This window comes from Dromaius novaehollandiae, chromosome 21 (assembly GCF_036370855.1).
Source record: "Dromaius novaehollandiae isolate bDroNov1 chromosome 21, bDroNov1.hap1, whole genome shotgun sequence".
NCBI lineage: Eukaryota > Metazoa > Chordata > Aves > Casuariiformes > Dromaiidae > Dromaius > Dromaius novaehollandiae.
The window spans coordinates 6,030,031-6,057,672 of record NC_088118.1 but is presented as its reverse complement, the minus strand read 5'-3'; the positions used below and the strand labels follow the sequence as shown (position 1 = coordinate 6,057,672).

Here is a 27,642-nt window from a genome sequence, read left to right as displayed (position 1 = left end):
CCGGGGCGGTGCCCAGACGCGGCGTCCCACCCAACATCGCTGCCTGCTCAGCGCTGCCGCAAATCAACACCCGCCGCGTCCCCAGGGCGCTGCATCCCTGCACTGGCCCCCGGCTTGCTCTGCGCAACACCTCTGCCACCGCCGGAGGAATGAGACCATCAGGCCCTAACGCTGGAGCGGGGCGAACGATGCCCTTCGGCCGAGAGGCGCACGTCTGTGGGGAGCGGGCAGCAGCAGCCGCGGAGGCCAGCAGCCTCGGCGTGCTTGTGCGCCTCGCCGGTAGATCTCGGTCAACGGCCAGAAATCCAGGGAATGAGAAAGGAGCCGCTGCAGTAGGGAAAAGCTAAAGCACCCCCCACTACCGGGCTGGCTGCCTCACAAACATCCTCTTCTGCAGCCGGTGGGGAAAAGAGGCCAGAAGCTTAAAAAACGGAGATCCAAGTCAGCCCTCTGCTGGCGACAGCCTCGGCCAGCGCCGGAGCCCACCGTGGAGCCCACCGGCCGCGGGGCGCTGGGCAAGGGGCTGGGGCCCGCAGCTGCCTCGCAGCCAGCAAGCAGGCAGTGCTGCTATGCCGATTTAGACGCACATCGCCTTGCGAGAGCCCCGTCCCAGCGCCTCACCCCGGGCAGAAATGCAAAAAAAATTAAAAAGGCAAGGAAAGAGCACTGAGGTGAAAGGCCAAAGCCACCTCTTTGGGGGATTGCTTTCTCCTCGTTAAACTGCACGGCTCAGTCCAACTCAGGTTAATCGTCGCTGCAATGCAATTACCAGGAGCCAAGGGGAACGTGCTTTTCTACTCCGCCGGGGCCCCTAGCCGCGAGGCGTGACGATGCGCCTGCCCCAGCACAGCCCGTTATCCATAGCCCCGCTCTGAAACCAACCCCACCGTCTGTGCCTGCTCCGTCTCGGGGCATCTCGGCGAGCCTCGATGTCTCGGGGCCGCGCTGCATGCAGGGACCGGTGCAGTCCCTGCTTCCCCAGCGGAGAGAGATGCCGCCACCGCCGCAGAGGGCAGACCAACGCCTCTCGGTGGGGCACGTCACCTGTGCTGCAAACCACTGCCCACCACCACGTTACATGCCAGGTCCTTCCCCTCTGTGCAGACCCCCAGGCACAGACCCCCGCGGGCAGGGAGCAAACGCTGCCCACACCCTGCGCCGCCGGGCTGACGGAGCCGGCTCCGCTCGCGCCAGCGGCAGCCTCTCCCCTCGGCACGGCTCAGCTCTAGCAGGGAACGCAACACACTTAGCTCGCCTGTGCCCTCCCTTCGCCTGGCTTTGGGGAGAGCAGCCGCTCTCGACCACAGCCCTGTCACTCCGGGTTTAAGCAAGGGAGCAGCCAGCCTGGGGCGCTGGCTGGGCAGGGGCTGCTGCTGCATCACGAGCCACTTGCTGTTGCGGAGAAAGCGGCTGCCTGCTAACTCTGCCGGACCCGGCTGCTCCAGCCCCACCTTCCCCGCGCTCATCCCCGAGCCGGGGGCTCCCTCGCCCCGCTCCATCCACCGGCCCCAGCCGTGCAAACACCTGGTGCCCTGGGACGCCGCTGCCCCCCGAAAAGCACTCGCCAGCACCCCGCGCGGGCGATGCACCACCTCCACCTGTAACTCATGCAGGAAAGGAGAAGGGATGCTCCGCCGTACCGCGCGGCGCGCAAGCGGCCCGTCTGCACGTAAGCCGCCCGCATTCCCCCCACAGCAAACAGCCAAGGTAAAGCATCCATCAGAATGCATAAGACGCACCCCGGGAGTAAAAAGATTGATTTGATATTAACAGGTTCGTGCAGAGACTATAAAGCGATCGAGGCAAAGCACCGGTGCCTCTGAGGCATCGCAGCCCCGGAAAGCGGCGGGGAAGGCAGGCGCCCACGGCACGGACCCCCCCTCGGCTCCCCTCCCACGCAGGCACACGCGCGGCGACAACTTTCGGAGCGCCAGGCAGTGCTAGCTCGCCGTCTGCCACCCCAGCCCCTCTGCCGGCGCGTCGTCTGGCACCCGCGGCCCCCGAGCCCCCCGCCGGGGCACGCAGCAAACTCGCGCCGAGTCCCGGGACGCCCGCGCGCAGCATCACCGCGCCGGGGCACAGCCTCGCCGCCGGGCTGCCCCCCGGGACGCCGACCGCGGAAAGCCGCCGGCCGCCCCCCCGGCCCCCCGAGCCCCCCCGGGCTCCTACCTGAGCGTGGCGCTCTCCCCCTGCCGCACCGTCACGTTGTCCATGGCTTTGGGGAAGGCGGCATCTCCGCTGCGCACGGGCACTCCTGCGGGCACAAGGAAGAGCAGCCTGAGACAGAGGACGACTAGGCACCTCCAGGGCAGGGCTAAGCACCCACCGACCCCCATCCTGGGCGGCGGGCACTTTTCCGACAGGCAAAAAACACACCCGAGGCGGCCGCGGGAGCGGAAAGGGGGGAGAGCGGGGCGGGGGGGCGTGCGTGGGGGGGCGGGGGGGAGCAAAACCACCGGGGCCGGCGCGGCGGCGGGCGGCGCGGAGCTCCACGGCGATCAGGAGAGCCCCGGCGACGGCAGCCTGCGAGCGCGGAGCCTGCCGAACGGCATCCGGAGGGAGTCCCCAGTATCCTTGGGCGAGGGAGGAGGCCGGGAGGGCCGGGGGGAGGAGGAAGAGGAGGAGAGAAGGTGCAGAGCAAGAGATGAAGGTCACGGAGCTGTGTCTGCTCGAGACGCTACTTTAAGATTCAGTTGGGCACGCGCTGCGGAGATCTGGCATCAAAAGTTTATAACCCAAGGAGGAAACGTAAGTGTCTCTGGCAGGAAAGGGAGGGCAGCCGTAAAAACGCACTGGGGGAGCAAAACGGGCTCAGAGTCGGGTTGTTCGCTTGCCGTTGCCTTTTTTTAAATAATAATAGAGGGAAAAGCAAGGAAAAAAAATAAAAGCTCCCCAAACGCCGATTCTGTCGCAAGATCGAAACTTCCCCGCGGAGCTGCAGGCGAGGTCCCCGCCGCAGGATGCGGGCAGCGGCGCTCCCGGCTCGCCAGAGCCCTGCCGGCCGGCGGCTCCCGCAGCACAGCCCGGGCGGGGGGCTCGGGATGGGAGGCAGCCGCTCTGCGGGCACGGCTCAGCGCGGGGCAGGCGGCAGAGGCGGCAAGCGGGGACCGGCGGTGCTCAGCATCCCGGCGCGGCGGGCACTGGGGACCCGCAGCATCGCTCCGCGGCGCGCACACGCCGCCTTCCCGGGGTTGTCATGGCAGCGGCTCCATCGCTGACCAGCACTTTGGCTCCCCGCGCCCAGCCCAGCAGCCGCGCAGGCTTCGCACGTCCGGTGCCGCCAAGGACGCCCGGCCGCGGGGCGCCCCTGCGTTAACACCCACCGCGCCAGGCGCACCGCAGCCGCCTCACCCCGGCTCCGGCGGAGGAGGCACCGCCGGCTGAGGGGACTGCACGTCCCCCACTGCGCTCCAGCGTTAACCATTGCAAGTCCCCAGCCGGGGCCGGGGGGAGACGTGCCTGCGGTGCGCGCCGCGCTGCACAGCCTCGTGCTCGCAGCAGCTGCCCCAGTGAGCAGCAGGCTCTGCCTGCCCTTGCCCGTAGCCCCCAGCACCCGCAGGGCCAGCGCGCTGCCTCGCCGGGTCCTTCCCTGCATCCGCCTGTCGATGCCTCTCCTGCGTGGGGGCCTGCGGGGCTGGGCAGCCCCGAGCAGGTGGGGGGTGACCCACACCTGGAGTCTGCAGGTGGCACCGGCCAGAAGCAGCGTCCCATCGCCATGAGCTTGCCACGCAGGATGGTGGCGGTCGGGGGGGACCTCCAGAGGAGCTCCCTGCCCTGTCCCTGCTCTGCCCCGACGCAAAGATCAGTGCGCTAGCAAGTCCCAGGGCTTCCCAGCCCACCGCTCGCCACAGGACGGTCTCTGACATCGAACTCCGCGCTCTGAGACCCCTAGACACACACAAAGACCTCCATGGGGACCCCAGGACCTTGATGAGCACCCAGACACAGCTGCCTGTCTCTGCTGCCTACACAAGAGGCTGCGTGCCACACTGCTGCCTGCCTGCACTGTCCTGTACGGGTCTGTCACACCCAAGTGAAGGCTGGCTGGTCCAGGATGGCTCAGTTGGATCCCTTCCTCAAAGGGCATCCATCTATTCTGCTGAACATGTCATGGCAAACACGATTCTTCCAGGGGCTAGAGGACGAGTGTGAGGGCCAGTGACAGAGTTAAAGCTAATTTGGGACCCCATGCTGGTCCAGAGACCCAAATACAGCTGCTACAACTGATGGGGAAGAGGCTTTTGCAAGGGTTTTTCAGAGCCCCCAAGCCTAGTTATCTGCACAGCACGTCCACCACACGCGGCACAGGACCCCAGGACCCCAGATACACCCCAGGCGAGGGCTAGCACTGCAAAGGCGCTCGCTGGCTCCAGGCAGCAGCTCTGGCTGCGAGACACCACAGCGATGCTCGTTGTCGCCTGCATAAATAGGACAGTCGAGGAGCCGAGGGAAGCGCCAAGAAGGCAAGGCTGAGCTTTCCATCAGAGGGCTCCTCAGCCGCTGAAGTTTGCTTAACCCCAAACATTCAGGTCGGCTGCTTCCCCTGATCAGGCGGTTAACGCCGGGCAGTAACTCAGGGGGAAGGATGAGGAGGAAGGACGCCTCCTCTCTGCCTCATCTGCTCCGGTACGGGGAAATATGTCTGCTTAGAGCTGAAGGGATTCAGCAAAAACCCTACCCCCGAGCGCGGCAGCCCGACTCCCGGCTGCTGCGCCTGCTCCAACCCCGGGACACGCTCCGCGGGGAGGAAGCGGCAGGGACCGGCAGGCCTGCTGGGCAAACTGGTGTTTACCCCCCGGGAGAGGAAGCCGTCGACGCAGCACGCACGTAGCAGAAAGCCTGCCGGAGCCGGCGTAACATAGGGAAGGGAAGATTTAAAGGGGAAAAAGCCTTCTGCCTCAGAGAAGCCTCTGAGGAGGCTGGAGAGACCCGGCTACATGAACAGATGTACAGGAGAGATGCACAGGCAGGGAGCTGCACTTGCTGCTCCAGAGAGCTGGGCACAGAGAAGCATATGGGGGCTCAGAGAGGGCTGCAAAGAGAATGTTAGATATATTCATGTAACAAAACCTGCCTAACTGAGGACCTACCCAAGAGACCGCAACGGCTGTGCAGGAGACTGCAGCCAATACGTCCAAACCACGCTCGCCCCAGAAGCCTCTTCGGGCTCTGAGGTACAAGGAGGAAAGAAACGTCTCATTGCATCCAAATGCCCTCGTTCCTTGGGAGCCCTCGAGAGTACGTTTGTGCTTAGCAAGCGGCAGCAAGAGGTGACTGATGACAGAGAAGCATCTGACCAAGCATCTGCTTGTCTCTCCCGACACACACACTCTCAATGAGACCGCAGTGTCCAGCTGCCCCACCTGCACATCAGCTGGCTGCTTTTGGCCCTGCCGATCCCTGCCATGCTTCCTGAGGGCAGTTCCCACCCTGGAGCCCGGTGTGAAAGCTGAGTCATTTCATGCTGACGCTCCACATGAGGAGGGATCGCCCGCCAGCCCGGGGCTGGATCCAGGCAGCCGGACAGCTTCTGCTCCCGCTACCCCTGCCTCTTCTCAAGTCCTCTGCATTGCACGTGGCTGCGTGAGCACCTGCATGCCTGGGAAACCATGGGCCCTGCAGACAGCCTCTGCCACGGGCCGGGAGCGGGGATGCCCATGCCAGCCTGCAAGGAGAGCCCATGCCACTCACTCGTGGGGGATGTGCGCGTTTTTGGCAGTGAAGGAGAGGTGCGCATGCACATGCAGAGAACCCGAGAGGGGCAACAGCACCCAGCACTTGCAGAAGAGGCACCCCATCAGAGACAGCTGCCAGTCACACCGCCTTAATTCACATTCCCTCCCAAGTGAGTGCACCCACATGTAATGAATGGAGCAAGGTGGGACATGGGGGAGAAAAGCATGAGGGGAAAAGAATTATAAATACAGGAGGCTACAAAATTTGGATGCAAACACAGAGCCAGAAAACACGAAGATGGAGCCAATTTTGCACCGAGACAGCTTGCAGCCCTTCGATCATACAGGTGCTCATGCCTGTGGCTTCGGTTTGGGTCCATTTCTAACGCTACTGCATATCCGAGAGGGATTCGGAGCCTGGCACAGGCCCTGGGGGCACCAGGCATGTGGCAGTGGCGCGTCCTGCTCCTGGCAGAGACGTTAACAAGCCCTGACCTTCTCTCATCATCCCAGCGGCTCGGAGAGAAACCAAGACAGCAAGGACGAGTCCCTCCACCTCCCAGTCTCTCGCTTTCCGTCCGGTTGTCAATCTCTGCTTTTATCAGTGGTGCAGCTCGGTCTCCATCTCCCTGGGAGATTTCTCCCTCATTGCTCTAATCAGGAGCTTGCAAATGTCAAGAGTACAGGCCTGGAAGTAATTAGGGAGGGCCAGGAGACCGGGGGCTGCCGAGCGCCTCGCGGAGCAGGGCACCTCCAGCACTGCAGCTGGCCCGCGAGCCCCAGGGCAGCAGGGGGGACGGGGACCCAGGCCACCTCTCCCACATCTGAGAGCGTCCCAGGAGATCCCAGCAGGCCCATCAGCCTGCTGAGCTGATGGCAAGCCCGGGAAGACCCGGGCTCGTTCAGTCCAAGGGCCAGCCCTCGCTGCTCCGCGCGACGCTCCCTCCAGCGCTGGTGGAGGAGGAAGTTCTCCAGATCTCCCCCCGGGAGCCAGCGAGGAGCGTTTTCAAAGATGACTGTTCGTCTCGAGCTCCCGCTCGCAGACAGCTGCTCGGTGCTGTCTGAAAGCAGGGCTCTTTTAAGGCATCTTTCTACGGGCATATGAAATTTCCAGTCTTGAAAAATCTTGGCCAAACTATCTGGCCAATATGTATCTCGCACCTCGATGGGGTATATATAGAGCTGCATCTTGTCGGATTCCTGCTGTATACAGATGGCGTCTGGGCTTGGGGCTATAAGATTTTTAACTAATATCTTTCTGCACTATTATCTCCTCCTACTCCCTTTTCTCCCACCTCCTTTCTCTCCCTCCTTCTCTCCATCTGTCTCTACCCCCTTTTTTCTCCACCTTTTCTCTTGCACACTTGCAGCTGCTAATTTTTACCCGGCGTATTTGGGAATTCGTTCCAACACCTCTTCCCCCGTATCCCGCCCTGCTTCTCGCTTCTCCCGTTTCTGACTATTCTTATTTCTTCACCCAAAATGAGCACGCTGCACCTCGTGCCCACCAAGGAGCACCGCGCGCGGGCTCCTGCACGCACACACACCCTGTGCAAAGCAGTACGAGAGGGATAATCACAGCTCACGCTCCCGGAATAAAGCGGAGCAGCCGTCTGAACGTGGGAGGGGGGCAGCACAGCATCTCAGCCGTTCCACCGCAGAGGAAGAGCTCCAGCACCGGTGGGCTCAGAGGAGGAGCACGGCGGTAGGGAGCAAACAGCACCGCAACCTGCGCCCTGCCCGTGACCAACGCGCCTCCGCTTTGGCCCAGCCCGACTGCCCGGTGCGGGCGACATCGCTGGATTTATCGCCGCCCAGGCAAATGCACGCGAGCGGCTCTCCCCGTAAAGAACGGTCACCTCTGCCCGTCTCTCCTTCTGCCAGACTTGTGCCTCTCAGATCTATTGGGCAAAATTTATTTATCCTACTTAATTTTTCCAGTTGTTTTATCTTGTTTTATCTCCCCACTAAATCAGGATTTCTCCGCAAACTGAACTTTTATTTTCCGTGCTGTTACATTTAATGCATTTTATCACATGAATTTAGCAAAAAAACGCTGAGGTAATTGTGAAAAAAATGCAGCCTATTCTTGAAATTGAGCACGGCACTCGAGCTCGCCTTGGCAGAAAATGCAAACTCGAGCCCCGCGCGAGACCACGCTGCTCCCCAACACGCCCGCTCGCCGTTAGCACCCGGCGCCCGGGTAGCCCCCGATGCCAGCCCCAGCCTCGTGCCCTCAACACAAGACCAACTTCTCCCGATGCTCATAAAAGCCTTAAGAGAGAGGCGAGCCCGGCCCCGGGTCACCCCGAAACGGCGGTGAGGCAGGTCGCGGTGCAGGAGGGTACCGAAACACATGCTCAGCTTCCAGGCAGCGGCTGCTGGTTTTAACAGGATTACTTTGCACTTAATGTTAAGCATGCAGCCAAAATCCCTGGCTGAAGCGGAGACATATGGTACGCTTAAACTAAGTGTAAATCTGACAACAGAAATTCAAGAAGGAGGCAGCTATAAAGACAGCCACATTGCAGAGTTAAAAGCAGTCTCCCCATTACACCAAATATTAAAGAAAAAGCCTCTGAGCACACCGTAGAGAGCTCAAGCAGCAACCTCAAAGGGGCTGAGAGGCACAGGTAAAGCAGCAGAACGGTGCAAAGCCTTTACAACATCACTTGAGCATCTTGAAACTCAAGGATTTCATTTTTCAGCAGTATTGCTGACAATGATCCAGGATTTTTATTTTTCATATGGAAAGCAAAATGGTAAGATTTTCTCCGTGGCGCCAAGATTTTTGTTGCCATTACTGTTGGTATTTAGTGCATTTGGGCATGTTTTCAAATCCCATGTGGTCTCTTTTTTTCTTAAAAATCTACTCTCGAGGGAAGGGGGGGGGAGGGCGATTACAGACATATGACATTTTGCTTCGTTGCCAAAACATTTCCATATCAAAACACGCTAAAGTTCAGTCTGTTTCAACAGAGGACATTTTCTTGGAAAAAAAAAAAAAAATTGCCAGCCGATTGGCAAATACAGCGACAGAAATGTTATGATCCTTAACAGCTTTCTCAAATATCACCGTTGCTGCTTTGCAGAGGAGCTGGGGTGCAAGGAGGGGCAACACCCAGGCCGAAACCACCCAGTTTGGGACCAGGACCCCCAGGCCAAGCGCCCCGCCAGTCACCCGCAGGTAGGTGGGGAGGGGAGGGAAGGCGCCCTGCCAGCGGGCTGGCACCGGTGCCCTGGCCGGGGCGCGTCCGCAGGGGCGAGGGGAACGCAACAGCCGCCAGCGAGCGGAGGAAAGCGCTGGAGAGGAGAAGGGAAAGCACCTTACGCACAGCTTCTCCCGGGCGGACGGCGCCCTGAGCCAGACCCAGGTCTGCAATCGCCGTGCCGCAACCACCCCGCGCTGCGGCGGCTGCTGGCAGAGGGGACCCGCAGCCTGCGCTCCTGCACCGACCCCGGCGCACAAGGCAGCGGTACCCAACAGCAGCACACCTGCAAGCACGCACACCTTGGGGCCTATTTATTTGGGGGGATGGGGGGGGGAGAGTGGCTCCCAGGGACCTGGAGGTGCAGCAGGCACAATGCGCATCACATGTGCAGCCCAGGCTTGCAGCTGGGTCCCCCTTCCACCTGCAGGCAAGGGGGAAGGAGAGGGAGAGCCCAGCTCTGCACAGGTGCAGAGGGAGAGTGCCCGGCATTCGGGGCACAGCCAAACCCCCCCGGAGAGAGCATGCGAATCACCCCTCAAAAGCTGCCAGATTCAGCATCACCCCAAAAATTGTGGCTTTGCAAAATAGGCACCGGCCTGGAGAAAGCTGCGAGTTGCACCCGCACTCGGATCCCCACCAGGGGTGAGCTGCTCAGGGGGGCTCCAAACAGCTCGGCATCGCCGGGCCTGGCCCATGCTACACGGATTTGGGTCTCGCCAGCCATCGGAGAACAGAAAAGGGAAACGGCACTCTGGGATTTACGCCGGTGCCTGCCACCGTCTCGCTCCGACCGCGGGAAGTGGGCCAACCTCGCAAGGCGCCTCGGCTTCACCCTGCCCGCAAAGCGCACCAGGAGCCCTCCGTCCCTCTCCGGGGAGCACGGCAAGGCTCATTTCACAGACGTTTGCCAAGCGTGAGCTCTTAATGAATAGAAGGACAAATAAATAAATAGCACACAGTCCTTTTCATTCCGTTTCTAAATACGAAGCCACCGCGTAGCCTCTGGGCTTATTTGCAAAATACAGAGCAGCACAAGTGATCAGAGCGCCGTTCTGCTGCCTACGCTAGATGCTGCAACAGGGAAACACCATGCCCTTGGCCATCCTGGGGGGCTCAGAAACGACACCCCCGGCACACGTTCAGAAGGCCACCTCGCTGCAGGGGCCGCGAGCTCGTGGCATCCGTCTGTGCCGGCTGCCCGGAAAGCCGGAGCCCGGGAGGGCCGGGAGCACAGGGTCGCTGAGCCGGGGTCTGCACGCCCGGAGAGGGAAACACCGTCCGTCCCCCCACGGTGCTCTGCGGGCACGCCGGGACCGGTGCTGCTCGTGCTGCTTGGGACGTTTGGCGGCTGCATTGAGCAGATAAAGATCTGAACACTTATCCTAAGCCTGTCTGAACCGCGGAGGCTCCTTAGACTGCATGTCCCCGGAGAAAAGCGAATTCGCAGTGTTTTTAGTCGTTCCTCCTTGTGCCCACTGCATTTTTTTTTCACCTTTGAAATCCTTATTTCTAAGGAAAAAAACCATTAGGTGCGGGAAGAATCTCAGTTCCTCCAATCTTTGGAAAACGTCCGCAGGGGGTTGATTTGAACTATGGGTAAACTGCCAGCGCAGGTCCCCCATTATCTGGACTAGTCTATCTGTTTTGCCCCTCTCTACTTACTGATCTATTCCCAGCGGTATTAGTCACAACAAGATAAATATGCAAGTTGCAGACCCAGAATTTGAATGTGGACTTCTCCATCTTCCTAGGTCAGTTTTAATTCATCTTTTAGAGTCAGCCTCGTCTGAGCTATTCGCTTCTGACTCAAATCCAATTCTCTTCAAAGCTCAGGTCTGTCTAGATTCCGGGATTTAAATCTAGGTTTGCGGCAAACAAAACTAAACATGCTTTATGAGCAACTGTAACCTTGGGGAAGGGTTTGACTGCAATTTCAAAGGCTGAGCAAGGTTTTTGTACACAGCACTGACTCAGTTATGCTCCTTGTCAGCAATCCCTGGTCCACAGACAATCTCCAACACTGCGGTAAGGAAACAACTCACAACCTTTAAACCGCACAGCCCATTTTCCCATTTCAGAGAGAAGATAACAAGGTACAAAAAGACAAAGGAATCCAAATACTTCTGGAGAATATGAAATTTTCCCAAGGCCACCTAGGAGATCTGTTGCAGACATGCAGTTGACCCCCTCCAAAGCCTTGCTCCAAGCCCTGCCAGCACGTGGCCTTGGAGCATCTCAGGTTGCCACCACTCCTGGGCAAACAGATAGCTCTGAGGCTCCTTCCACCATACACAGAGCAAAGCCCCTTGCGCCTGGTCCACTCAAACACGAAACTCTGCCAAAGCACCACAGTTCCCAAATCGGGAGGCGGGGGGAAGGAAGGGAGCCCGCTGAGCAGAGCTGGCTCGAAAACGGTCGGCCTGGGCTCGGCGGGGAAGGCAGGAGGCACCACGGGCACAGTGGCTAGGGTTATTCATGAGCAGGTAAAAAGTGTCAGATAACATGATGAGTTAGAGAGCTCCATTACTCACTTGGCCAGCCTGCATCTCCTCACGTAGGCTGTTATTAAAGCCGGCATTTGTCATGTTAAGCAGCTGTTGCAACATAAAGCAAAACCGTCAGGAAAAACACGAACATTGCAGACGGGTGGCGCTTTCTCCCTAACTGCTTTATTTTTATTTATTTGTGGTTTTCCCCTCCCATCTCCTACACCCTTTAACACTACCCCTGCTACTGGGGCTGGCTCTGCAAGCTGCTTTGCCGCTACTGTCGCAAAAAGCAGCCGCTTCCTAACTTCTCCAGGATCTCGAATGCTCTCCTACTCACTGCTGTTTCTCTGTTGCTAAGATTGGCACTTCTAAAGAGATTTCCAGGCCAAATATTAACCCTCTCTGGAGCCCAGCCACGTAAACACACACACGCATCTCTCAAACGAGAGGAGACAGACAGGCTTTAGGGATATTTAAGGGACTCGTTGAAACAACACGGAGGATTGAACAGGGAAGAGTCAAGACAGGACAGCAGGAGCCCCGAATCAGACGTCCTTAGCTGCCACGGGACCTGCTTTCTTCTCCTCAGCCCCGACTGAAGCTGAAACCCTGAAAGCCTCCGTCTGTCCTATAAATCAGAAAATGCAGGCTCCCTTTCAGAATGGGAAATAGGACCCAGGAGCCCTGACATCACACAGCCACATTCAAGCACAAAATAAGGTCCCCTCTGGTTGCAAATTCCAGTCCAAACTCCTTTTAGAAAAGGTTTATAGAGGTTTTATTTATTGTCAATGCCTCGAAGATAAAATGAGGCCAGCACAAGTCCTCTTTTTTCCCCTTAGCAGGAATCAGAGGGGCTGAGATGTGAAACAAATGAAGGGCTCCGGCGCTGACCCTGGGCTCACGCTGGTTTGCAGACCGCTGGGCGATTATTTTATAATAGCTGATAGCATCTGTGATTTAATGCAGCTGTTAGAAATTAGCAAGGACTCCATTGAAAGCGTCCCAGTCACTCATGATAACAGGCTAATAAATCATTCCCCTAGTCCTCCGTGGCATTTATGGTTCTATTTTAGAGATGCAAAGCATAGATCCGGCTGCTCTCCTGGATTTATTTTTATTTATATTTTTAATAACGCAATTAAATAAATAAATTTAGGATGTTGTGACTCTGTTGCCAAAAACAGCACCAATGAAAACCTCCCCTGCATGACTTCCCTTCGTTATTTTTTCCCCACTAGCCAATTAAAGAGAAAACAAATGGCTCCAAGATGCCTCAGAGATATTGTTTGAAACACATGGGGCAAAATTCTTACACCACTAAAATCCAGGGGAGGCAGGAGGGGAGACGGGGGAGCGGGAGGAAGGCTGAGGTGCCTCTTATTCTCCTGTCCATTTATATTTCTTCCCACCCCATCACAATCCAGAATATCTAGATGCTTCACTTCATGGAGGCATATGTGAGTGCACACAGGCACACTTGCTGCCATTGCCTAGTCTTCAGTGAGCCACCAAAACCAGCTTCATTATCTTCTCAAGGGGCGTTAATTTGGGGCATTCCCTCCGTTCCTCGAAACAGATGGAGGGGCAGCTTCCCCCAGACCTCCCTATTCTACCCGCCAACCTGCCCGCTCAAAAACTTCCCCCGGAACAGAAACAGGGCGGCCGAGGCCCATGTTGAGGAAGAAGCTGGTGCAGAGCAGCCCGGCTAGCTGCTGGCACCCTCCGTCCCCCCACAGTGCTCTGCGGGCACGCCGGGACTGGTGGGAAGCCCGGCCCGAGAGAGGCAGGTCACGATGCATCTCCCTCACTGCTTCCCGCAAATTAATTCTCCATGTTCGGTACGTCCTCAAATATAATGTGCAACAGACTGACAGCTTCAGGTTCACAGCTGACTGCAAAGGGCTTTTCTGCAAGATTTCACCAGGTTAGCTTTGCGTGCTGCACCAAACTCAGGCACCTCAACGCGAGAGGGGAGCAGACTGGAAAGTGCAACCGTACCTGGAGCTGTCTTGATTTACTCCCAAGAAAGGTTCATTCCGGGTTACATTTTGAGCTTTTGAGAAGTTCCTTTTCTGTTTTTAAAACCCCTTTAATTAACCTTCTCTCTCCATCTCTCACACGGCCAATTAGCTTTCTCACAGTGAGCCTGACAAACACGAACATCCTTGGACTCATTTCAAGGTCAGCTTCATCTCGGGGTTTCCTCCGGCACCTGGAGGCCTGACCCGTTGCGCATTCGGCACGGATCCGATCTCTGCCCTCGACCGAGGCAGCCGGCACCCACGCCTTGGCAACCAGGTGCCTCTCCTCTGTGGTACTAACCTCTTTCCTCTCCTTCCTTGCAGCTCACCACAATAAAGACCAAAAAAAAAAAAAAAAAAAAAATTACTGTCGCCTTCCCTTCATCCAAGGATATTTTCAATTAATAAGTAGAAGGAACTAATTTATTTCTTAGCCATGCGTTAAACTCTGGTATTAGTGAGTTTAGAATAAGCCAACACCCAATAAAAACCATACAAACTTCACTGGAGCTGAATCAGATGTCTGCTGGGTCCATTTAAAATGCTCTAAGCATTTTCATCACATCCTCACTTTTAAGTAGAGTTACAGTCAGAAAAATTACTCTGCATACACGACCCCAGAGGTTTCATATTTCTTCTTCTGCAATGACAGTTCCCGACCAGATCTGCTTAATTTACAAGTTGGGAGAGAGGGTTGCTTTTTCCCCCCCTTAAAACTGCCAGCCCTGCAAATTCCTCTGGAATCTAAATACTCATCTCTTTTCTCCCCGGCTCTCCCACCTCAGCGAGGATATACTGCCGCTGGGGCAGAGCTGCTCAGCCAGACGCGGAGAGGGAAACAAATCCAGCTCCTGATCCTCGAGCTGCCTGAGCTGCTCTCCGGAGACGAGGTGCCGCGAGAGCTGGGTGCTGTCATTGCCCCGCGTGCTACAGTGAGGCAGGTACAAGCTGAAGGTCCCTAAGGGCGAAGGCGGTAAAGATGGAGACGTCATTTTTAAGCAGTCGCATTGGAGATCACATGTAAACCACTAGCAGAGAGCCACCACGTCTAGCTGTAGTCTTAATTACAGAAACAAGCTGTTTTTTGCAATATGATGGAATTTATCACCAAAGCAAGGGGTTCAACTCTGATCGTTTCCCGCGTAACTAAAGACGGCGTGAGAAGGCTCTGGGAATTGGCACGGCACACGAGACCTGCGTCTCTAACTCCGTGGGGTGAACGCAGTCAGGTCGGCCAGGAGAGAGCTGTTACCAGCGTATTCACGGCTCCACGGAGAGCGAAAACACACAGAGGCTCTCGCTGTGCCCAGCGAGGCAAAGGCGCGGGGCACGCAGCCTCGGACCGGGTCACGTCAAGGGTCTCTGAGCACCTTGTCTTTGCCTTCCCACGAGATTTTTAGGCACATGCACCTGCCATGGCTAGAGACGGAGTTTGGAGTCGAACACCCCCCTGCAGCCCATCTGCAAGCCTCCGTCCCCTGCTGAGCTCTGAGCCGTGGCTCGGGGACGGGCAAGCACTTGCGCAGCGGTGCCTCGGGAAGACCGCTGGTTTGCAACGCTCGGTGCCAGACGACGAGGTCGTCACCGTCCTGCCAGGCGCCGCTGCCACCCACCAGCGATGCTCGGAGGGGAGCGCAGCCCCCAGCCCGACACCAAGCATCTCCCGCTGGCACCCCTCGCCAGCACAGCACTGCTGCTTTGCTGCCCTCTCTTCCACAGCTGCAAAACCCTGTTAAAGACTTCCTAAAAGCAGCAAGTCGAGCTAGGTATTCCCATGGGTACACCTGGGCCTGATCCCGTACCTGGGATGCAATGCAAAAATCCCACTGCCCTCTACAGCAGCAGTTGCAATTGTTCCCTTCCTCACCCCAAATCCTCTCTCAGTCCATGAGGAACTGGAAAAGCCTTGACTCAAAAGACAGGAGAGGGCTTCAGCAAGCACTTTTGGCAATATTTTAATAATAAAAGTTCTAATTAAATTTTTACACATTTAAATACTTCTGTCATGTATTTTCATTACTAACGTTCTGTGCTGTCTTTAAGTTAATAATCTCCTCATACTCTGCAAATCGACTCCCCCAAATGCGCCAGAATATTGGGCACGTCAGTGGCACAGAGAGCTGAAACCACTTTCCCGAGGCCACGCTGCAAATCAGTGCCAGCAGGACAGCTGGGATCTTTCCAAGATCCGCACCCTATGTCCACGGTCCTCTGCTGCGACCAATATGAATGAGAAACACAAATGAGAGAGGAACCTGGAAATGGGACTTAATGGCAGATGCAGGAAGCTAGATTACACCAAGGCTATAACAACTGGGTATAAGCGATCATTTTTCTTCCTATTATTGCTAGGACAACTACAGACACAGTAGGTCAAAAAGCAGGAAGACTACAGGTATCCGAGGCAGTTCCCAGAAAATATCCAAATCTATTCTTCAAGACCACTGGCATACGAAAGATAAGCCACTAAACTTCTCAGTGCCTTAAGGACCTGCTGAGTTCAGTCCATCTCACTGATGTGGAAGACAGAAGTGGAAAACAAGAAATGACCCCATAATATGCCTCAATCCATTCTCCCTTCTATGATACCCTCTTTAGAGAGGGCAAGAAATCCGTCTCCGAAGGCTAATTCAAGCTATCCGTTAATCACTGCCTGGAGCAGACTCTTATTTAGGAGCTAGTCAGGGCTCTTCTGCAGTTTCATATTTATTTTATTAATATTATTATTATTTTTTTTAACTGTAGAATCATTTTATTAATATTAATAAACCTGCAGAAAGTGCTAATTTCCTCCATCATTTTCCTAATTAGCTGTATTGAATTGTGAGGATCATCTGCATGAATAATGACTCCCCGTGCGTTTGTTTCCCTGTTCTGCTTTTGCTCAGCAAGGAGATCAGCAAGAGCTGCATCCTGCACGGCTGCTCCTGCACCAGGAGATAGGAGGAGACAGAAAGGATGTTTCGAACCACCAGACACCTTGTACAGCGGTAACGAGAACTAATGGACCCCCCCCCAGCCTTAGAAGCCTGGCAGGGATCACCGGATTCATTCTCCATGGACAAAAGGAAGGGGACAGGGCTGCTAAGGGGCAGGTGATGGCCCTAGTGCTACTTCCTTGGTGGACAAAGCCCTTCTCTGCTCCTCCGCGGCTCCTCCAGGGCACTCACAAGCACTCTGCAAATGAAGACTGCCGGGGTCGCGTACCGCGTGGTGCCCAGAGGTCCCAGCCACCCCGGAGTCAATGGCAGCTTTGCTGCAGGCTTTGACAAAGCCAGAGTTTCACCTGGGATTTCGGTCCGAGTGAGGAGCAGGGGAATGCCTTCCAGCTCTGGAAACACCCCCAAATACTGGTATTTAGCACAAAACCTAAGAAGAGCCATCAATGTCACCTCCATGACTCCTTCACATGGGAGTCCCCACTGCCCTGGCGCCGCAAGGCAAGCTAGGAGAGAAAGGGACACCAGCAGAGTCCTACAGCACGTGACTCCAGCAGGGCTTGGCAGCAACAGCTGCACAACACCCGCTGGCTTGGTAGAGGTCTGTAAGTCTTTAAAAGATGTATGATGTTCTTGGACGGGATCCATTCCCTGTAGCTACAGCGTGCCGACAGGCTTGCCTGAATAGGGAGATGTGCCAGCACACGACAATCTGATGCCGGATCTCTGAGATGGCACCAGCATGCTCTTGCCCCGCTTGGCCCCAAGCACATCCTTCACGTCCCTCGCCTTCTGGCAAATCCCTGCAGAGGCAGCACCCCACTCCAGGACCTGGGATCCTCTGCCAGCCACGCTGACCTCTGCAAGACATCAGGCTAGGGAGAAAGTCTGAAGTACAAACAAGACCTCGGAAGACATCGCTGATCTTATCCCGGGAGGGGGGAAAGAAAGAAAGCAGCAGCTCAGGCGGAGGGGAAAAGCTGGACACTGCCCACTCCCCCATCCCTAGCCACAAGAAGGATGCAGGGAGCATACTCCATCTGCATGATGCTCAGACTTGCTCTCCTTCATCCAATGCCCCCTAAAAACGGCAATCCCTGTCCCGCTCTCCCGCTGCAACCTTAGCTGCCATGGCGAGGAGCAGGGCAGCAGCAGGCTCCCATCACGCCCTGGGAGGCCTTTTCCGCCGAGGTCCTGGTCAGGGCCTCTGACTCCACAAGCCCTCTTCTGGCAGCGGGATAGGACACGCATTAATATTTCCTTTCATCGGCAGTAACATGGCAGGGAGAGAGAGCTTAGGTTACCAGGGCTCTCGCGTTACAGAAGAGACTGCCTGGATCATATTTGTATTCATTTTCATGAACTCCCCATAAAAGTCACTAATAGAACACAATCTGCTAATTAAATTTCACTTGGGAAAGCATTTTCACCTTAGATTAGTGCTGTCCTTGCGCATTTTTTGCCACTAACGTACTAATAACATCTTATTTATCTTATAAATGAATTCCGTTAGACTTATCATTAAATCTGAGATATTAACAAGCACAAATGAACCCAACGTGGAAGGAGGGTGAATGATTCCAAAGGGATGGAAACCACAGGTCCGTTTTACTTCCTTTTTGCCACTAGCAAAAAAAGGCAGCGGACAGACAGCTCCGGGGAACAATATCCTCCCTTTCGGTGCTGCAGAGGGGCGAGCAAAGGCGAGAAGCTCTACCTGCCCCCCAGGCCTCGCTTCCAGGGACGGGCTTCCCAGCAAAGGAGGAGCGCACGCGCTGGCTTCGGCAGCCCTGTGTCTTATTCAAGGTGAGGTCTCTGCTAAGGGGTACCGTGCCATAGGGTCCAGCATGGGACTTTAGCTGCTGAAGATTCCCCTTTGCTCAGGCGGTAAATAGCTCTACGAGCAAAAGGAGCTGGGTCCGCATCTACGCTGCAAGATGAGAAGTGAGCAGCACCCCGGAGGGGCCAAGGACCGAGCTGCACCTCACCCTGTCCTTCCTCATGCCATCGGGGCCACACCGAAGTGGACCTGGACCTGTGACGGCACACCAACCATGTCTGGGGTCCCTCCTTCCAGAGGGCTCCACGGAGAGGGCTAAATCCACACCCAAATATGTGCAAACACAGCTGGGGGGAGAGACTGAACACGCAACCAGCCCTGCATGCATCCAGCAGCACAGACGTGCCCTTAGTTCAAACCCTCAAGCTTGCTGCAACATGGCTTCAACCCATCTATATTCCGTACACCTGTACCAGAATTCAGGGCCACCGTTTCCCAAGCACTTGCGCGTCTGCCGAAGATGCCCCATCTGTGTGTGCAAATAGGCTGGAGAGGCTGGCTGCTGCACCTGCTTTCGAAAATGTGGACTGGATTTAAAATATTTGTCAAAGGGAGGAAGGAGGTGGGGGAGAGGCGTTCTTGATCATGAATCTTGGCAGGATGCAGCTGCTGTCTGTGCTTCCCTGTGCCTGGCTACAAGATGGATAACAGAGAGGAGGCCAAGCTGCAAAATTTAAATCCCGATCTCCTTCCGCACACTGCCTCACGGTTGAGAATCCTCTCATTTGTTGCTTACTTAGAGCTATATTTTCTGACTACATGTCCTCAAACCTTCCTCGCACTGAAATCCATAAGGGCACTTCACAGGCTTCCTGAACATCACTTATGGGTCTCATGGTAACTACCAACAACTCAGCATGCACTGATTCATGCCTTGAAGAAGGGAACAAGTTTTTGGATCTAGCTTTTCCTTCTGCTGAGGCATTCTGTCCCAGATCTGGTTTTAGACCTTATGCAGACTGGATCAAATCCAGCCCTGGCTGAGCGAAACAAGAGCAATGACTATTTCCTCAGCAGTACCCTAGTACATAAGCCCCCACTACTTCATAGCCAACTCCGTAAAAGGAAAAAAACATCCAGCCTCCAGTATTCTGAACAGCGGCATTTTTTCCCCTTTTTGAAGACCCAATACTTTCCCGGTTGTAATTGGATGAGGCAACATTGACATCCAGTGGCCGATTAGATTAATCGCAGCAGAGAGAGTATTTTCTCCTGGGAAGGAAAAAGAACATGGACTAAGGGCCATGTTCTTCGGCAGCAGTGGCAGCCTGCGCCAAAACGGGGCAGAAAAGACCCACCATCCTGCTGCTCCCCCTCCTCTGCATCTACTTGTCAGAGCCACAGCCATTGCATCGTTTGCGTCACCGCCACAAGCCAGGGGAAACTGCGATCTAGGGCTGCGCTATTCCAAAATCCTTCTCCCTGCTGGAAGATATTACGAGCCTGCTAGTATCAGTCAGCATCTCTGTCCAACTGGAGATGTGTTCATTTATGCTGGTTGGCCCCCTAATTTTGTGACTCAGTCTTCCAGGAGGCCCAAACACTTGGCACGGTGCAAGCTGGCATCCACGTGCTCCCAGGGAGCCACCCTGCTTTCTTTTACCTCCAGGATGGAGTCAGAGTCCCATCTAACCAAGTCAGAAGCCACCTTTCAGCCACTCCGTACCAGGACACGCTGCCTTACTAAGCACAGGCTTGCCTAGGAAGGGACCAGGCGCTATTCACGTACACACAGCATTGACTTCTCCTGGACACAGCCAGAAGCGCCCGATTCAGCACCAGGGCCTGCCCAAGAGCCTCTGCCACCTCGAGCACACGCCACCGGGAACGCTGAGCAGGACGCAGCTCCTGCTCACCGTGCCACTGCTGCACGTCCATCTGTCTGCAGCACACGGCTTCTGGCCATCATCTGCTCCTGCCCGCTCGCTCTCTGGGTTTTCTCCGAGTTGTACAGCACTAAGCACAACGGGAAACCTGGGGCGACTGCGAAACCAATTCTAAATACCCCTTTGCTCAGAGGATCCGGGTGTGAAGCAGCATGCTCTCTGCAACATATGGCTGCTTACTGTACCTTATGTAACTATAAGATAACTTACTCACATATTTTAATTCTCAAAACTCCTTCCAGATGCAAACTATGGTTGGACATCTGTGAGGTTCTGCAGGGGAACTTCTGTATTCCCCAAATTTCTGTATTCCCCACTTACAGGCAGTGAAACTGAGGCACTAGGAGAGGAAGAGGAAACCAGTGGATGGGGGAACACTATAAATGCATGCTGTCAAAGCCTGTATTCAGACCATGTTGCCAAGTATAGCCTTTTATGAACAATTTGCATGCCTACAGGGGTAGTTAGATGTTGTTCCCTCCCCAGACAGTTGTAAAAAATGATGCATCCCCCTCCTCAAATCTGCTTTTAAGGTTCTCCAGTTTCTGTGGGGGTTTAATTTTATTTTTAAAAATACTAGGGCAGATAACATGCTATGCAATTAAATATTGATTGGGAATTCTCCCCAAGTATGTTTCCCCTCCATCTCTCTGCCTCCGCCGGGAGATGTCAAGTTCTGTTTCCTAAGCTGTCCCCATCCAGTGATTACGTTCATTAGGACACCAGCCTTGTGGTTAAAAGTACTTTCTTCGCTGCTGTACATTTAATTAGACAACTCTTTCCCAGAAATTATTTATAGCCAAGCTTGGGAGCTATTGTTAGTCCGAATGTAAATAAGATTCAAAAGGGAAATCCCAGGGCACCCCTGTGGCTGGTGAGCCGCTCACTTCATTCCATTAGCGCTGGTCCCAGCGCCCCTGCTTAACGCAGACTTCCAGGGGCTTTATAGCTGCTGCGCGTGCTACTGAGCAAAACAATAAAGCAAGGAAAGCTAGGCACGGGTTTCTAATTCAACCTGCGATGCACAAAGAGCAGTTTCCAGCGGGCTGGGGCACCCCCAGGATGCAGGAAGAAAGGAGTTTGGCTGGAGAAGGACAGGAGGAGGTCTTTGCGCGTGGATGGAGGGATGGGGAGAGTTGCAGCAGGGCGGACAACGTCAGCGGCCGCTCCCGACACACCAGGAGGTCTCACAACGGGTAGGCTCAGCGCACGGCACACGCGACGGCGCAGTGGTCCCTGGAGGGCTCAGCCGCATGCGGATTCGCTCCGGCTGGGCCCGTGTTGACCTGCTCCAACCTTCGCGCCCCCTCCTTCCACACGCCCATCCGTAACTCAGTTGGAACGGAGCTTGGTGGGAAAAAATCAACTTTAATTAGATCAATATAAATGGTTTCCAAACCATCAGAGAACACCTGAGCAGGGTTATGCAGTTGTTTAAGCAAGCTGGCTTTGGAAACGGGCCAAGGAAGCCCACGTATCTGCATGCAGACTAAACCCAGCGATCTCAAAGCACTTTGCAGCAGCACGTACCTGGTGTAAGCTACAGCCACGGGGGCAGGTGAGCATTTTCACCATTGCTTCTGGACGAAAAGCAGGCACTGATCCTCACCAAAACCATCAGATGTATGCCAAGAGCTCAGAAAGCCCTGCTGCGACCATCAGCTAATAAACACTGGGGCTGGCTCCCAGCACCCATTACACGCGCTCCCCTTCCAATACCGACCTAAGGGCTCAGGCAGCTCCGGGTCTGGGCGCTGGCACCCAAAACCTCCTTACTGAAACACAACGGTCACCTGCAGGCAAGATATTTGGCCACGCCTCAGTCCTCCTCCAAGAGTGCCTTCGCATCACGGACAAACGACCGAACATCCCCATTTGTAGCCCAAACGAAGGATTGGACCAGAGGGCTTTGCACTGGGATTCACTGGCAGGCAGGAGCACGAGATGGGCAATGGAGAAGACTGCGCGACCTCAGCCACCACTGGTGCACAGCTCGTGCACAGCTGGCTGGTCAGCCGTGGTCTCCGACATGCAGCAACAGGGTGGCAAAGTCTGCACGGCGCCCGCCTAACCCTGCCAGGGGTTGAACCCTTCAAAGCCGAGTGCACGTCATTTGATGAACGATTCGCAGGGTTAATTTTGCATTTCGCACATTCAACCATCCTACTGGCATTTGGGGGAAAATCACACCCCAGCGGTGTTATTTAGCAGAGCAGCACTCAGCGGAAAGCCATGCTTTCCTCTGCAGCGCTGTCAGAAATAGCTCAGTGCTCCGAGCGGGGAGCAGCAGCGAGGCCACACGCACGAAGCGGCCGGTAATGCAACAATAATGGTCAATCTCTGAGGTCTACAAATAGCAAACAGCAGCGGCTGAAGGCTGGTCCGCAACAACGCTGCTGGCAGCTGGGAACGGCGGCGGGGGGAGAACCCCCGTGGACGGGGCTGGACCAAAACCGGAGCGGACAGGACCAGCGGCGCAGGGTCTGACTCACTTCTCAGCCTTCACCTCGGGGTGCTGCTGAGTCACAGCAGCGCGAGAAGAAAACCAGGGCTCCCGCAAGAACAGGGCTGTGCTATCTGCTTTTCCAGAAACATGCCCTCATACAGCATGTTTACATTCCTATGCATGCCTGTGCCCAAAGCCCAAGAAAAAGAGGATACACACTCGCTTTTACAGATGGTAAACGTAACGCTTTCGCGACGTCAGGCAAAGCTTATGGCAGAACTAGGAGCTATTTCACCCGCAGCAGCTATTTCACCCACACCAGCTTTGCTATGTGGCCTCACTTATTCCTGCAGCCTTATGAAACTCAAGGTCACTGCGCCCCACGCGTCTGCACACCCACGGCGGGGACCACACAAGCTGGCTGCGTTTGTGTGTCACACGCGTCCACGGGGACCGGGAGGAAATGCAAAATTAAACGACAAAAGCTCTGCTGCCAGTTTTGATTCCTGCGGCCTCTTTGCAACGCAGGGCCGCTCTGCAGACCCGCGCGCGAGACTTCCCGCCCCGATGGCGGCGGTGCCAGCACGCCTCTCGGCAGCACAGCCAAGCCCAGTCAGAAGCCATCGCCGTTCTGGAGGGTAACACCGTGGGGAGGTCTATTATTTTAAACATATAATTGATTCTAATTCATCACTTATCACACAGTGACAGATTTTTATATAGTTTATTATCTCCGTCGCAGCACGGGGGCCCGGGGGGGCTGGCTCCTATTGTTCAGCATTTGCTGCCACTGCCTCGTCTCAAGCTGCTCCCGTTATCTGTCTGATTAAGTTAGGGATTCTGGTATCTCGGGGTCCCCAGGTAACTGTCAGCACACACATCCTGCCCGTGCAGGATTAAAGCAGCCTTTATGCACCTCTCCTCCTTGACCCGCCTGTCACACGCCGTCTCCACGCTTAGCTGACTACCCGGGGCCTCTGGAGCCGGGGACCCGCAAGGACGGCCCCGTCCTGCTCCAGACCCAACCGGCAGCAACACGACGGGCAACAGCCTCCGAAAGACGCGGGGCACCAACGCGCCCCGGCCTTCGGACCTTGCCGGTGGGCGAGCTCCTGGGCCGCGATGCAAATCCGAGCAAGCCGCCAGCCCTGCTGCCTCCCTCCTGCCCAAGGACATCCCAGCCCGTCAAACGGCCTCACCACGGGGCAGAAATCTGCAAAAGTCGCAAAGGATGCGGGTACCCAAAAGCGACTGGCCTAGCACACGCATAAGCAAACAGCACAACTCTTTGCAGCCCCATCCCAAACGACTCAGCCAAGAGCGTCGCGGTCTGCGCCTACTCCTGCAAGCAGGGCTGAGCACGTCGGAGCAAGGACTGCAGCCCGGAGAGCCCCGCTGTTCCTCCCGAGCCTTTCTTCTCACTAAAGCCCATGTGATCCTAGCTAGAACGGGTCGATTTGGAGAATTCACAGGATGCTTTCAACTTTTCAATGCTTTGTTTTTGTTCAGTCTTGGAAAGGAAAAATACTAACACATGCGCGCGCTTTCTTCCTATTAACTAAATGACTCCAAAAAATGTCGCGCTGGAATTATTCTTTTGACGTTTTTAAGAGTCACTTTGCAATTTCGGTATTTCGTTTCAGCATTTTAGATTATTTTGAATTATTGCTACAACATTTCACAATGCTAAATTCAACAGCGAACATCACACGGCACAGCTACAAGGATGTCATTATGTGACATAACATAGTGATTGAAACACTTTACAATTTGATCTTATTTTAAAATCATTAAGGGCAGCTGCTGCTTAGTTCTGATTGAAACATCTTGAATTTCTTCCTAGATCAAAGCGCGTCGTGTTCAAAATGTAAGGGAGCAGTTTGACACTGCTCAAAAATGGCGTCAAAACTATTTCTTTACAACACAAACAGCAGAGACTTTCATCTCAATGTCAAACTGTTTCATTACAACAACAAACAAAAGGCACTTTTATCTAAAAAGCAGGATGCTTTAGTTGACTTTAAGTAGCAGCTGCCCTTAATTATTTAAAAAATGAAAGAAAACATTGCAAGGATTAATCTGCTTTATCACTGGTACCAGTGACGTGTCACAGGAATGTATGAATAATAACAAAGCCTCCAACACAGTCAAATTCAAACAAAACTTTAAAGCGGTGAAATGACTTTTTTTGAAGTTTTCTAAAACTGTTTTCTTTCTCACAGGTCCCCTACAGGAATTGCCACCAAAACCGCTTCCTCCCAAAGTCTGGCGATGTTACCGCCCCCCAAGGCAAAGCAAAGCAACCCTCCAGCAATTTAAATCAATGTTTCTGACCGCTTTGCATTAATCGCCTGTTCACGGACGAGGCGATTTCCTCCCTGAGCGGCCACCCAAGACCCAAGCGTCCCCCACTTGCTAACCAACATCAAGCAGAGGAGCAAGTCCTACTCCTCCCTCCCCGAAAAAGCAAGGCAGAGAGGGGGATCACCTCCCCCTTCCATCATCTCCAGGCCAGCAAGTAACCGGAGGCTGGGGCTGGCGAGAGCCCAAGCAGCCGCCACGCCAGCAGCCTGCCTTCCCGCGGCCAGCGCATCGGAGCGAACCGCCAACGGCCTGCGGGCCATTTGCCGGGTGGAAATGAGGAGCTCGCGTCTGGTTTGGACTTAATGTCCCATGCAGTGCAGTCTCTGACGCTCACTCACTGCCTCGATACGGAGGTGAGGGCTGCTCTCGGCACAGACCGTGAATACGTGAAATCACCTAACTAGATGTTGATAAACTTGGATGAGATTTTGAGTGTCTCTCTCACCAGCCCAGCTCTGAGCGCCTCGGATAGCAGGGCTCTGCGCTGCGGATGACGCGCTAGCCACCGCTCTGCTCCTCTGAGGGCAAAACAGCCCCAGGAGCTTTAGCCATTAACCGGCTTTTGGTCACGAGGAGACAGCCATCACCCCAGCACCAAGACGGGACATCGGCTCGGTGGGTTGGGGACCACCAGACCACCGTTCAGACAGCACCTGATGCCCGGGAGCCGAACTGATTGCTCCCTTGAAGCTATATACAGCGCATGAGTACAAGCGTCGTCGCGTGCTGCGCTCGGCCCCCCCGAGCCCCGGCTCCACGCTGAATCCTTGGAAACCAAAACCCTCTGCTCTTAAAAGAGCTGAAGAGGCCCTTGAGGTCCCGCCGGCCATTCCTGGCTGTACGCAGCGGAGGCGGGCTGAGGCCGGGCTGTGAATTGCGGCGAGAGGAGCCCTCGCTTCCCCGGCAGCTCTCGCCTTTGCTGCTGACATTTTGCTGGCTGCGTTACGAGCTTCCTCCCCCACTTCCCCTAGGAATGACACTGCTGTTATCTCCGCTGCATCTAAAGCACACACAGACTCAGTTTAGGGACAGTTAATTTCCAATTCTTTCCAGATGGGTTGGAATAATATCCCCAGGTGGTAAATACATTATTAAGAAGGCAGTTTGGTGTGAAATTGGCTATTAAAATATAGATAAAGTTTAATATATTGAGCTCCTTGTCAGAAAAATCACTTTAGAGGGAGCTTATTATTTGTTTGATATTAAAAGAGTCACAGCTCCGCTCCAAGTGACAAATGGGGAGGGGGAGGAAAGGCCACCAGTAATGAACAAAAGCTTTTTAACATTTAAATTTGGGTTTCCGTTCGACAATCCCTGCCGCTCCAGGCATGCCCGTGCGGCAGGTCCACGCGCGGCTCCTTGGGGCAGCCCCGCTGCCGGCAGAGCCCCGGCGATGGGACCCGCACGGCACGGCTCAGCTCTGCCCAGCGCAGGGGCACGACGCCTGTGCCGAGAGGAGCGCTGGGCTGGGGAGGTCTAACCAGACCCAGAGCCCGAAACCCGCCAGCATCCCGCTCCCGGACAAGAGGAGTCGGTGGCGGGCAATCCCCCCCGCCGAGCTACATCCTGAAGGCGCTTTTTCTTCTTCTGCAAGGGGAAGTTCAAAGCAAGCAGCATCCCTTCCTTGCTCTGCACTGCTTTACCCTCCGGACCTCAGCATTCAGGAGCACAAGTGAAAAGCAGTAATTTGGGGGAGGAAAACTCCTTACAACATCCACAGCAGTCTTGCAAACACAAAGGCCAAGGCTGGATGCTCCTGTGAGCGCTATGTTCATAGACGCAACCGCACACCCAGGGCAAACCTGCCCGATCGCAGCAGCTCTTCTCCACTGCTAGTGCTCAAAGAAAGCCAAGCTTTTACTGCAAGCCCAGACTAACGCTCTGGGACCCCATGCCCACGCTACAGCCCACACAGAGCACCAGCATCCCGACCTCGGCAGCATCTACACAAAATAATCACAGCAAACATCACCAGCCCGCGCTCTCACTAACCAGCGCACGAGACGTGAGCTGTGTCTTCCCCACTGCTTGGCAGAGGGCTGAAGTTAGGCCTCCTATTACTAAGACTTCATTAGTTTTACAAAATATACTACAGAACATTTACTAGAGGGCTATGAAGTATCATAAATAATTAAAATTAAATTACACTTGTCAAGGAAACAAAAGAACTGCTTTTTTACAATGCATTATCCTCGTGCACTTATTTATTTATTTTTAAATCGTTTGCTTATGAAGCTATCAGGGTTTTACAGAGCGGGCTTGGAACAATGTGCTCTTTGGACAAAAAAATACCACCGACCTGACTTTTACCCCGCTTAGCTACAAAGCAGAAGAAATTGTAATTTAAATCAATGGTGCTGTGGTGCATGTCCCCACATTTGAAATCAACAGTGGTGTTAAAAGCATTATTAATCAGCATTATTATTATCTGGCAATTAGCAAACTTCAATAATTGGCACTTACTAGATCTTCCACTTGATGAGAATTTACTGTCAGAAGCATTTGAGGGGAGGCACAATAGCAGTGAAAAACATCTTAACTAATTAATTAAACCTCCCAACAGCCCCAGAGCCCTTATAAAAAACAAAAACAAAACCGCAGTTTATTACTGCCAGAGCTGGCACGGAGGCTCCTTACCCCAGAATTACGGGAGCACTTTGGCCTAGCAGGTCACAGCGCTGCGGGGGGTTAAACGGACGGAAAGGCAGAGCCGGTCTGAAATCGCAGTCCCATCCCTAAACGCCACGGGCAACCTCCTCCCGACCGC

The 27,642-nt window shown here is 54.9% G+C and overlaps 1 protein-coding gene across 3 annotated transcripts in view; it reads right to left on the bottom strand.

Moving 5' to 3' along the window:
* The window catches only part of LOC112982669 (opioid-binding protein/cell adhesion molecule homolog), a 329,132-nt gene that overhangs the window by 113,174 nt on the left and 188,316 nt on the right, over positions 1-27,642 (bottom strand). Inside the window, exons 1-2 of one of the 3 annotated variants that reach the window (XM_064524306.1) lie at positions 2,457-2,526; positions 2,170-2,254 (exon numbers count right to left, since the gene is read on the bottom strand). In XM_064524306.1, the coding sequence (XP_064380376.1) occupies positions 2,170-2,213 (44 nt within the window). In that variant the 5' untranslated portion in view covers positions 2,214-2,254; positions 2,457-2,526. The other 2 variants (XM_064524305.1, XM_064524304.1) reach the window with 2 other exon arrangements.